This window comes from Sardina pilchardus, chromosome 17, assembly GCF_963854185.1.
Source record: "Sardina pilchardus chromosome 17, fSarPil1.1, whole genome shotgun sequence".
Lineage (NCBI taxonomy): Eukaryota > Metazoa > Chordata > Actinopteri > Clupeiformes > Clupeidae > Sardina > Sardina pilchardus.
The window spans coordinates 30973349-30986321 of record NC_085010.1 but is presented as its reverse complement, the minus strand read 5'-3'; the positions used below and the strand labels follow the sequence as shown (position 1 = coordinate 30986321).

The window sequence follows — 12973 nt, the reverse complement described above, 5'->3', positions numbered from 1 at the left end:
CTACTAGTAATTAATTTAGTCTTAATTAACTAATTTATACTGTTTTAGTTATGTATCATACTTGGGGAATTAGTCCAATCTCAAACTAAATGGGGAGCATACAGTTTTTTTTTTGAGACAATTAATAGTGCCTTTAAAAATCCCGAACCCCCAAACTAACTCTGGAGCATAGGAAAGAAATAGACCAATTCAATAAAGTAGAGTGATAAGATTTAAATAAAAAACTGAATATCAAATGTGTAAGTTTAAGGCAGCCAGTTAATGAATAACCTGCCTTATCATATGTGGACCAAACAGAATGTATAAGTAAAGAAATGCTGATGAATCCTTCTAAACTCTATAAGTCCTTCGTCAGTGTGACTTTACTGTATGTAATGTGGCCTCATGTAAATCCCTTGAGAACACTTGAACATCTGGTGATAGTGCTGCTCTATTCTGGGACTAGCAGACCCACTCAGGCCTGGCAATGCAAATACAAGTTTCCCCCACAGACTGCTCTGTTTCCTGGCTCACACCTACAGGCACAAACAGTCACTACTGTACTTTCACTAGGACGTGGCATTACATGTTAGGACAGGTGAACTCTAGCCTGGCTAGCACCTACCACATCTCAAATGAGACGTTCATTTTCTTGTATTTGAAAAAATGCCCAGATCCGTTCATTGGGCGCCATGGATGTCTATCAAATGTGTCTGTGCTGTTTTGTGATTGGTCCCCTATCTCAGTCAAAAATTAGGGCCGTATAGTTTCCAGACTGACTTAGCAGCGTGAATGAAATCACCGCGCAAGGCAGGATGGGAACACCCAGGTCAGGTTAACTCAGGTATTCCAGGACATACCATTCAGTTTTTCAATTACATTTAGTTACAGTAGTTTATGCTACCACTAGTTTATCACTAGACTGTAAAAAACACACCTTTATCTTTTGGTGATCATCTCCCTCTGCTGGTGGTGAATGGTAGTGAATTACAGTGATCAGATGAAGAGATGTAATGGACATAATGAGATAGATGCGGTTCCTGTGCCCGTCAGTGCCCTGCAATCAATCAGTTAATCAACCAATCAATCAATCGATCAATTAATCAATCATTCAACCAGTCACTGAGTCTCTCTCTCTCTCTCTCTCTGGCTGTCTTCTGAGACATGGCATGATGTAGCTTTAAACTGCTCCATTCACGCTGTGTAAGGAACCCCCAGAGCATCACCAACTCTAAACTACCACTAGGTGGTGCTGTTGGACTGAAGATGTGTTTGCAGAATAAACCTCTCTGGTCTTGGAGTCCTACTGCATGCAGATAACCAGGGCCGTGTCACCAGCATACTGTATGAGACGTCTTCATAACCAGGGCCGTGTCACCAGCATACTGTATGAGACGTCTTCATAACCAGGGCCGTGTCACCAGCATACTGTATGAGACGTCTTCATAACCAGGGCCGTGTCACCAGCATACTGTATGAGACGTCTTCATAACCAGGGCCGTGTCACCAGCATACTGTATGAGACGTCTTCATAACCAGGGCCGTGTCACCAGCATACTGTACGAGACGTCTTTATCATGTTCAGCAGTGCGTTGAGCATGTGGTGAGAGAGGAACTCACATCTCTAACAGCTAAAGTCATGGAGCTCCTGCAGTTTGCCTACTGAGTCAGTAGAGATGTGGAGGATGCCACTCTCACAGCTCACACTCAGGATGCAGTAGATGGTGATCTATGGCATATGATCATCATCAGATCATCCCATAACTTCTCACCACAACATGGATGCTGAAGAGTAATCAGTACTTCAGTGCAGATCCACTCCTGGTCCTGTCATGCTGTTCTGGAGGAATATTTGCATGTAGACGTTGATTTGCATGAATGGAGAGTTGGATATTTATATCTTTGTGTGTTCAGAACGCTTTAGAGCAACAGAGATCCTGTCATCGCTGTAGAGAATTTATTACAACACAATAATGATGACACCCATCCTCATAGCCCTCTGGACTTTTGCCTTCTGTGTTAAAGGTAAGAAACTGACAACATTTGTTCCATCACAGAGTTACTGTTTTGCGTGTGTGTTGGTGTGTGAGCCAGGTTTTTATGATGATTCTCTTTTTCTACAGAGTCCTATGGACAGGTCACTGTGACTCAGACTCCTGCAGTGAAAGCTGTTCAACAGGGAGGATCAGTCACTCTGGACTGTAAAACCAGCAGTGATGTGTATCAGGCAGGGACATCATATCCTCTACTAGCCTGGTACCAACAGAAACCTGGAGCAGCTCCTAAACTCTTGATCTATAATGCCAAAACACTTCAGTCTGGGACTCCATCCAGATTCAGTGGCAGTGGAACTCACCGTGACTTCACTCTGACCATCAGTAATGTCCAGACTGAGGATGCAGGAGTTTACTACTGTCAGAGTGCACACTATATCAGTAGTAAGTGGGTGTTCACACAGTGCTAAAGCGCCGTACAAAAACCTCCCTCAGTCAGGCTCCACATGACTGCACTGCTGCTGCTGGAGCTCACTGCAGGTGGAGAGCAGAGCAGAAGTGATGGGGGTGGGGGTGGTGGGGTGGTGGGGTTGGGGGTTGGTGGTCTGATTGCTCAAGTGAACACATTGACGATCATCCCAATCAGGAGAGATGGGGGGGGTGCTGAGTGCACTACTGCTGCAGATGGAGAGGAGAGTTCAGCCTGTGTGGACTGTCCACCTCTGTGGTTCACATGAGGACCCATATGTCCACTGCATATTCCCACTATGTGGCCATCACCAGATGCAGATGAAGGGGATCTCTGCAGTGTAGTGCAGTCTCTTCACTGCTCTAAAAGGAGATGAACTGAACCATGGGACTGTGGGACTGAGCAGCACTGGTGATGTCAACTGGGGGGCAGGTCATCCACAGTGACCCCCTCTACCCACCTGCCCTCAGTCCACTGCTGCTGTCCGTGGTGCTGAAGCTCCTCCATCTTCCCTCAGTGTCCCTACTGGGCAGGAGGCAGCAGGCTGCTCCTGTTAGCTGCTGATTGGGACGACTTCATGATCAGCTCTTGAGGATCAGTGCAGTTCAGCATCAACTGTTACAGAACTCTCATGTATTCTGAACTCATTTGTACAGTGTACATCAGGCAATATAGTCCCCTGCATCCTCCCGCGGACTCTGATGTTTATCTGACTCATATTTATGGTTACAGTGAAAGCTCTCACTGATCCACTGTGCCAGCAGTAAAACTCTGAAAGGCTTCCAGTCGAGAATCATGAAGCAGCTGCAGCAGTCACAGCTGGGAGGTGTTTGTGTCTTTACAGGTAACACACACTCCTACCGCAACATCTGATAGATGTGTTAAGATGTGAAATGTAATCTTGATATAATCATCCAATGAGAGCTGAGAGATGAAACATTCATTCTAATGGACTGTAGGTCAGTAAGAGCAACAGAGATGTTCTGCTCCACAGACTGTAGCAGCTGCAGTGAGCTCCAGCAGCAGCAGTGCAGTCATGTGGAGCCTGACTGAGGGAGGTTTTTGTACGGCGCTTTAGCACTGTGTGAACACGTGAACACCTGACACGTATTGACTGTTGCTAATAACGTGTTCACTCTGACAGTAGTAAACTCCTGCATCCTCAGCCTGGACATTACTGATGGTCAGAATGAAGTCACTGTGAGTTCCACTGCCACTGAATCTGGACAGAGACCCAGACTGACGTGTTGTGGCCCAATAGATCAGGAGTTTAGGAGCTGCTCCAGGTTTCTGTTGGTACCAGGCTAACTCTGCTTCTGATGACCCTGCACCATACACATTACTGCTGGTTTTACAGGCCAGAGTGACTGATCCTCCCTGTTGAACAGCTTTCACTGCAGGAGTCTGAGTCACAGTGAGTTGTCCATGGGACTCTGTAGAGAAGGTAGAAATATCATTAACTTCTGACACATACATATAACATTGTTCTTCAATTCAATAAATACAGTTAGACAGTGTTACCTTTAAAGGATAAGCATAATATCCAGAAAATCATAGTGTTGGGAGACATTGTTTTGCTGTATTAATTTCTCTAGAATGATGACTGGCTCTCAGTCACTCACTTTAAATGTTAAATGTTAAGTAAATGTTTTGTAAATGTAAATGGTATAAGTAAATGTCTCACGTTAACCACACACAAGGAGTGCACACACACACACACACACACACACACACACACACAAGGATATAAATATCCCCAGCGAGACCTGTCATCCATTCACGCAAATCAGCATCTATGCAAATATTCCTCCAACTTGCATCTCACCACACAGGAATTTACACTCAGTATTCAGTTACGCTCCAACCACTCTTTAACAGTATCAGTGATAAAGTGTTACGTTACACTCACTCTCTAAACGCTGAACATGATACTGCAGTTATAACAGTCCACTTGTCTTCTCTACCTGATGAGGAGTCTAGAAACCTAACGTCCATAGCTGGGAGATGGAGAGGGAGACTGGCCCAGTGTCCTCTGGTAAAGTGTGTTCAGTGTTCCCACAGTTACTTTGAAAAAGTAACTTAGTTTCTTTACTGATTATTTTTTTATTTTAAAAGTAACTCAGTTAAATTACTTTTAACTAAGCCCCTCGCTGCCTCAACATGAAAATAATGTTTTTGTCAATACTTTCAGTACAATACTAACGTCAACAATATATAGAATATATACTGTAGGAAGGGATCTAAACATACTTTAGCCTACTTAGATACTGAATTACAGATGAATATGTTTGTTCAGTAATGTCTAGTCAGTACACCAAATAATGAAGGCCTATAGATAGAAACTGTGATAATACAATATGAAGATGTTGGTAGTTTGGGCTTTTCAGGTAGCCTTGACACCCATTTAGCAATCTAGTATAGGCCTGAATAATATGCAAATGAAATTACACACCTCAACAAGTCTTTAACAATCATTTAACCCACCATGGGCAATGCTAAAGTCACTGGTACAAACAGTGCAGTGTGCAAGACTATCATTATTTTTACTCTTTTGAGACAAAGGTACACTTTTGTGTAGTCTGGTGTGAGATAGGTCTTAAATGTTCCTCTTTGGGGGGCACTCACTCTGCCATGACACTCCTGTTCCTACATACACGGAACTGGGCAGCTGTGGCCTACTGATCAGGGCTTCAGCCGTGGCCTACTGGTCAGGGCTTTGAGCTTGCAGCCGAAGGGTTGCGAGTTCGATCCCTTCCCAGTAGGAAACATGTGGGAGAGCGCTGCCTCACCTAACCCCTCACTGCTCCCTGAGCACCACTGTTGAGCAGGCAGCTCACTGCTCTGGGTTAGTGTGTGCTGTGTGTGTTTCACTAATTCACAGATTGGGATAAATGCAGAGACTGAATTTCCCTCATGGGATCAAAAGAGTATATATTATACTGATTAATTTAATTCGGGAGAAAAAAGCTAAAAGTCTGCCTACACTGAAAACTAAAAACTGATTGGTTGATTTAGCGAAACAGCCCAGGCAGGAAGCTCTCTGTCTTGGATGCGCTTCGGGCACACGCACTAACCCTCCCCATCCGCAGCGGGTGTCAGGGAGCCACTATCAATATGCGAGAGACTCGGGTTGTCCCTCAACATCACCCTGTTGTTTACATTTGTGTCTCTTCATGGAATTAGCCAACACATGAGTTGTCCTCATGCTGAAAGCGTGAGCATGCATGACATTAATCCCCGAGACAAGAAGAAAGCAAAATATATATATACAGTGGGGAGAACATGTATTTGATACCATGCTAAAGTTGCCTAAAAAGAGGAATATAAAATCATCATTTGACCATTGATCTTAATGCCTTAATTCAAAAAATGGGTACAAATCAAACCGTTAAGGACACCAGTTTCCTTTCTGATTGAAGAATGTATTGTAAATAAATAAATGTTCTTCCTTAAATGCTAGGGGGAAGGAAGTATTTGACCCCCTATGTAACCCTATGAGAATTTAACACATACAGTATGGTTAACATAGGGGCAGGCAGATTTTTATAAAGTTCCCTTGGCCGTTGGAATTAAAATAGCCCCACATCATCACATACCCTTCACCATAGCTAGACATTGCCTTGGTGCTTTTTCCAGTAGGCCTATTAGCCTGTTTGATGCTCATTGAGCTCAATGCAAATCGTAGCGGAGCTGGGCTAGTGTGCAGTAGTAGTGTAGCAGTTAAGGAGCTGGGCTAGTATGCAGTAGTAGTGTAGCGGCTAAGGAGCTGGGCTAGTGTGCAATAGTAGTGTAGCAGTTAAGGAGCTGGGCTAGCATGTAGTAGTAGTGTAGCGGCTAAGGAACTGGGCTAGCGTGCAGTAGTAGTGTGGTGGTTAAGGAGCTGGGCTAGTGTGCAGTAGTAGTGTAGTGTAGTGGTTAAGGAGCTGGGCTAGCGTGCAGTAGTAGTGTAGCGGCTAAGGAGCTGGGCTAGCATGCAGTAGTAGTGTAGTGGCTAAGGAGCTGGGCTAGCATGCAGTAGTAGTGTAGCGGCTAAGGACATGGTGACCAATGGCATTCTCACAGCATCTATTAGCTACATCACACTAAGCATTAGCCTATACAGAGGATACTGGAACCTGTTCAGTGTGTGTGTGATCTAATGCATTAGGTATTAGCCAAACTCTGTGAAAGTGTGTATGCGCTGGGTGATGTGGCCTATTTGCCTACAGATGATGTTTTGCATCAGTGCTGGCCGCCTCAGTGCCCCAGGAGTGTTTATACTGCAGCCTCAGTAGTGCACGTGTGTGAGTTCAGCCGCTCCCATCTGAATGGACAACAAGATGCCTTTAGCTCTCATCCTCATCTGGACACTCACTCTCTACTGCCAAGGTAGGGCTGATGGACACAGAGGACAGCAGGCTATGATGACCACATCAGGAAGACTGTTTTCAAGAGACATCAGGACAAAGAGAGAGGGTGGGATTGATGTGGGATTACTGTCATCTTGTGCTAATCATCACATAATTCATTTGTGTTTCAGAATGTGCAGGACAGGTCAGTGTGACTCAGACTCCAACAGTGAGAGCTGTTCGTCCAGGACAAGCCGTATCCATGACATGTAAAACCAGCAGGAATGTGCCGACTTGTACCTACGGGCCGTGCCTGAACTGGTACAAGCAGCAGTCTGGAGAGGCTCCCAAACTCCTGATCTATCACACCACAACACTTCAGTCTGGGACTCCATCCAGATTTAGTGGAAGTGGATCTGGCAGTGACTTCACTCTGACCATCAGTAATGTCCAGGCTGAGGATGCAGGAGTTTACTACTGTCAGAGTTACCATAGCGGTGGTGTGTTCACACAGTGCTAAAGTGCCGTACAAAAACCTCCCTCAGTCAGGCTCCACATGACTGCACTGCTGCTGCAGGAGCTCACTGCAGGTGGAGAGCAGAGCAGAAGTGATGGGGGTGGGGGTGGTGGGGGTGGTGGGGTTGGGGGTTGGTGGTCTGATTGCTCAAGTGAACACACTGACGATCATCCCAATCAGGAGAGATGGGGGGTGCTGAGTGCACTACTGCTGCAGATGGAGAGGAGAGTTCAGCCTGTGTGAACTGTCCACCTCTGTGGTTCACATGAGGACCCATATGTCCACTGCATGTTCCCACTATGTGGCCATCACCAGATGCAGATGAAGGGGATCTCTGCAGTGCAGTGCAGTCTCTTCACTGCTCTAAAAGGAGATGAACTGAACCATGGGACTGTGGGACTGAGCAGCACTGGTGATGTCAACTTGGGGGCAGGTCATCCACAGTGACCCCCTCTACCCACCTGCCCTCAGTCCACTGCTGCCATCCGTGGTGCTGAAGCTCCTCCATCTTCCCTCAGTGTCCCTACTGGGCAGGAGGCAGCAGGCTGCTCCTGTTAGCTGCTGATTGGCTCTGAGTGTTCAGCTGTGGCTGTGAGCTTGACTGGTTACAGGAGTGAACTCATAGGATCAGTTCAGTTGACCATCGACTGCCCTGCCATAGACAGGCCTGTAGCAGGCTTCACCTCAGCAGGTCTTCCCTGGTGCAGTGGTGCAGTATTGTGCTGCCTGACTGGGAAACGATTGGGCAGATTTGGCATCCATCTTAGATTTGAGAGAAAGATTGTGTTTACACCACCATCATCTTAGATGTAGCAGGATTATACAATATATTGCCAAAAGTATTGGGTAACCTGCTTTGACCCCCATATGAACTTCAGTCACATCCCATTAGGGTTTACTATGACATTGGTCCACCCTTTGCAGCTATAACAGCTTCAACTCTTCTGAGAAGGCTTTCCACAAGGTTTAGGAGTGTGTTTATGGGAATGTTTTTACCATTCTTCCAGAAGCGCATTTGTGAGGTCACACATTGATGTTGGACGAGGAGACTGGCTCTCAGTCTGCAATCTAATAAATCTCAAAGGTGTTCTGTTGGGTTGAGGTCAGGCCAGTCAAGTTCATCCACACCAAACTCTGTCATCTATACTTTTGGCAATATCTGTAGTGTATATCACCAACACCACCTAAAGTTTGGTGTCCAAATGAAGGGATGTAACATCTGACATATATATATATATATATATATATATATGATGATCTAAATAAAGCAAAAAAGCTATGTTTTACGTATGTTATACAGCAGATGCACCACCTCCCCCTGTAGCACCTGCAGTGAGCTCCAGCAGCAGCAGTGCAGTCATGTGGAGCCTGACTGAGGGAGGTTTTTGTACGGCGCTTTAGCACTGTGTGAACACCCACTTACTACTGATATAGTGTGCACTCTGACAGTAGTAAACTCCTGCATCCTCAGCCTGGACATTACTGATGGTCAGAGTGAAGTCACTGCCAGATCCACTGCCACTGAATCTGGATGGAGTCCCAGTATGTTCATAACTACCTGAATAGATCAGGAGTTTAGGAGCCTCTCCAGACTGCTGCTTGTACCAGTGCAGACACGGAGCACCTGAATAGTAACAACCAGTGTTGACATTGCTGCTGGTTTTACAGCTCATGGATGCAGCTTGTCCTGGAGGAACAGCTCTCATTGTTGGAGTCTGAGTCACACTGACCTGTCCTTCACATTCTGAAACACAAAAGAATGATGTGATCATTAGCACAAGATGACAGTAATCCCACATCAATCCCACCCTCTCTCTTTTGCCTGATGTCTCTCCTGGTGTGGTCATCACTGCTATAACTGGATCCACCAATCCAGTAAATCAATTTGCCAGAAAAAAATGCTACATTATTTCAAATAACCAATTTCAGATTGTAAAAAAAATATAAAACACAATGTGGTCAATTTTACCTGTAATACAGAAGAGGAGTGGCCAGAGGAATCTGAAGAGAAAAGTCATTCTTGTTAGATTTGTGTTCTCCAAATGATGGTGTTCCAGTCCTCCTCTCTCTGAGATATAAAGCTCTCAAGAGCTAAATGCTCCGTTTGGTTATGCAAATTGAACTCCTTACTGACTGGTGCCTTCAGTTCCCCACCCTTGGAACAAGAAAAGAGAATCTGTACTACAGGCCAACTGTGCAAGCTTTTAAAATATTGTAATCTCTATTCTCCTGCAATAACTTCCACGTTAGTGTGGGTGACAGTAAGGACCACACAATGCTCAGGTCCACAGCTGGACCCTCCAGGATAATAAAATGGAGAAATCTGAGTCTGGCAGGAATAACGCAACTGACTTTATAGTTCTGCTGAAATTATTATCATGTGGTTTTAAACGTGACTTTCTCCTCAGGTAAATCATACTCTTCCCCTTTAGACGATGTAAGAATATGTTAGGACTAATTTAGACTGAAATAAAATCTAAACCTGAAATAATCCATGACTGAATTTGTGATGTGCTAAAACACATGTTGCCCTCACTGTAACGGTTGCACTGCCAGTCACAGTCGCTGAGCTGTGAAGAGGTTTTTGTACAGCGTCTCTATGAGTCTGTATCACTGTGGTGGACTTTTGGTGGAGGCACAAGACTCGATGTTGGAAGTAAGTGCTGCTTATATCTTTAATGTAAAATCTTCGTCTACATCTTTGTGCTTTGGTAACAAAAAGTCTTCATCCATGACATTTTGATTTATTCTGCAATGATGCGCTTTATTTAAGGATTTATTGGTCATAATCCTGCCTCTGAGTTTGGTCATAATGTGAAATACTGAGTTAATTTTGTGTACTGGTGATTGGTGGGGAATCTAAGCCCCTGGTGTAATTAATTAAGTAAGTAATTGGCAAATCGTTAGTGAATGAATTTGGTTGAAATATCAGAAATTGAAGACATGTTGCTTGTACACCTCAGAGGAGGTTTTTGTACGGCCACTGATAGTGTTTGTATCACTGTGGTACACGTTTGGAGGCGGCACTAGACTTGACGTTGGAAGTAAGTAAACCATCAAACTTTTTGAGCATTCTATCATTCTATCCTGCTCTATTGTACTCTATTGTACTCTATTCTATTCTACTGTACTGTACACCACGGTAGGTCTAACCGGTAATCCATAGTAAGATGTGCTATTTACCCAGTGGAACATGTTGCCGTCTGTTTTTTGTCTCATTGAAATACCGGCTCTTGATTTTTTAATGATATTTTTTTATTTTTATTTGTTTATTTAAAAGGGACAATGCACATCAATTGACATTCTTTGTTCACACTCAAAAAATGTAAATGACTTTTTTTTTTAGAAAATCCTGAATTCTGTCGTCATTATCTAAGACATCTAAGAAGCAGAAGAGTAGATAAAAAACTTGAAAAAAAAATCAGTGTATTTTAAGATTTGACTTTGAACTTGAATAAGGCCTGGGCTACAATTGGGAGACAATTTGATGGAGTTGAAATTAAGACTCTCTCAAACTGACGTGTAGAAGGAAAAGGCTAGACAGGGAGAATATCTGTTCTTCAATGTTGCTTTCCTCTGGCTGGACTGTTAGACTTTTCCCGTAACAGTGCAGAACTTGTGCTTTGGCCATAACTGTGTTTTGCAGCTCAAACTAGTTTATTTTACTGTGATGTCCACTCTGTATATTAGTCTATTGTTTTCAGAACGTTGGTGATGTTAGCCTTTTAGATGTGACATCTGGTAACTGTGGAATTAGCTGCAACAGTATTGCCGTTTGTTTTTCTAATAAGATTTCCACAGTATTTTCTATTCTGATGTGAGTCTGAAATGGATGATCAGTTCAATTCTAACCAACCTTAAACTTTGTGTATTTATTTGTTCAGACATTTCTACACAATATTCTGTTGTTATCGCAAGTCTTCTTCTCTACACGTATGGTGCTTTTATTTGTTCCAAGACATTTCTCTGCCGTTATCGCAAGTCTTCTTAGACTTATATTTCGAGCCAACTCGTTCATTTCACCAGTAGGCTATTGCATCAACCTGAACATCCTTGGTTAATATTCTGACTAAAAAATGATCCCTTGAACAAGAGTCAGTGTATCTGTGACATGTGGGCCTACTGTCATGTAGCATCTGTAATATCATGTGTAGAGAGTTGTTGATGTGTTTTACCAGACGACCTCTTTACTCCTCTCTCTACCTCTGTGGTTGATTTGTCAGGTGACACCCGTCCCAAAGTCACAGTCCTGCCCCCCCTGCACACCAGCGGGACTTCAGCCACGGTGATGTGCCTGGCTAACGGAGGCTTCCCGTCCAACTGGGCGCTGAGCTGGAAGGTAGATGGGAGCAGCAGGAGCGGGGAGACCAGTGTGTTTGGCCCACAGAAGGACGGCCTGTACAGCTGGAGCAGCACCCTGACCCTCCCTCTCCAGGAATGGAACCAGGGCCACGCAGTGACCTGCGAGGCAAAGCACGGCTCCCAGACCGTCACTGAGATCCTGAAGAAATCAGACTGCTCCTAGAGTCTCCTCTCCAATGGCTGCCATCAGCCTGATTTAAAGTGTGTCTGATAGGAATTCTTCATCTCTGATAGGAACTCTTTATCTCTGATAGGAACTCTTCATCTCTGATAGGAACTCTTTTCTTTTAATTCTGTCAGTCTGCAGATCTGAGTGACTCTTTCCATCGTTTCAATTTGATCATCTGAAATGTTTGCAGCTTTGAACTTGTAATGTTTTTCAAAAATGCTTTAATAAAGGAGTTTGATGATGAGAGACTGTATTCTTGTTCATTGCAATACTGAGAACCCTACTAGTAATTAATTTAGTCTTAATTAACTCATTTGTACTGTTTAAGTTATCATACTTGGGGAATTAGTCCAATCTCAAATTAAATGGGGAGCATACAGACATGTTCTTTTTAAGACAATGAATAGTGCTTTTAATCCTAATCCTCTAATGACAGACTAGCTGTGGAGCATATAGAGAAGTGTATTTGTTGGTGTTTCTTTTTTTCTAACAAAAATATAAAAACATAATCCATTTAAACATCCTGAAGCCTGTTCCATCATAATTCAGAAAAAATAGACCAATTCAATTAGGGAGAGTGATAATATTTAAATAAAAAACTGAAATCAAATATATAAGTTTAGACGCACAGTTACTGTAATGAATAACCTGCCTTATCCACCATCATATGTGGACCAAACAGAATTCAGAAGTAAAGAAATGCTGATGAATCCTTCTAAACTCTCTAACTCCTTCGTCAGTGTGACTTTACTGTATGTAATGTGGCCTCATGTAAATCCCTTGAGAACACTTGAACATCTGGTGATAGTGCTGCTCTATTCTGGGACTAGCAGACCCACTCAGGCCTGGCAATGCAAATACAAGTTTCCCCCACAAACTGCTCTGTTTCCTGGCTCACACCTACAGGCACAAACAGTCACTACTGTACTTTCACGAGGACGTGGCATTACATGTTAGGACAGGTCAACTCAGGTATTCCAGGAAATGCCATTTAGTTTTTCAATTACATTGAGTCACAGTAGTGTATGCTACCACTAGACTATCACATAGACTGTAAAAAACACACCTTTATCTTTTGGTGATCATCTCCCTCTGCTGATGGTGAATGGTAGTGAATTACAGTTATCAGATGAAGAGATGTAATGGACATAAGAA

At 43.7% G+C, this 12973-nt stretch overlaps 1 gene segment (V, D, J or C); it reads left to right on the top strand.

Moving 5' to 3' along the window:
* The first annotated feature begins 1889 nt into the window (after positions 1-1889).
* LOC134062490 (Ig kappa chain V-III region MOPC 63-like) lies at positions 1890-12062 on the top strand. The segment is given in 4 exon segments: positions 1890-2004; positions 2103-2429; positions 9908-9943; positions 11511-12062. Coding segments are annotated over 4 exon segments (717 nt in total).
* Positions 12063-12973: the final 911 nt, after the last annotated feature.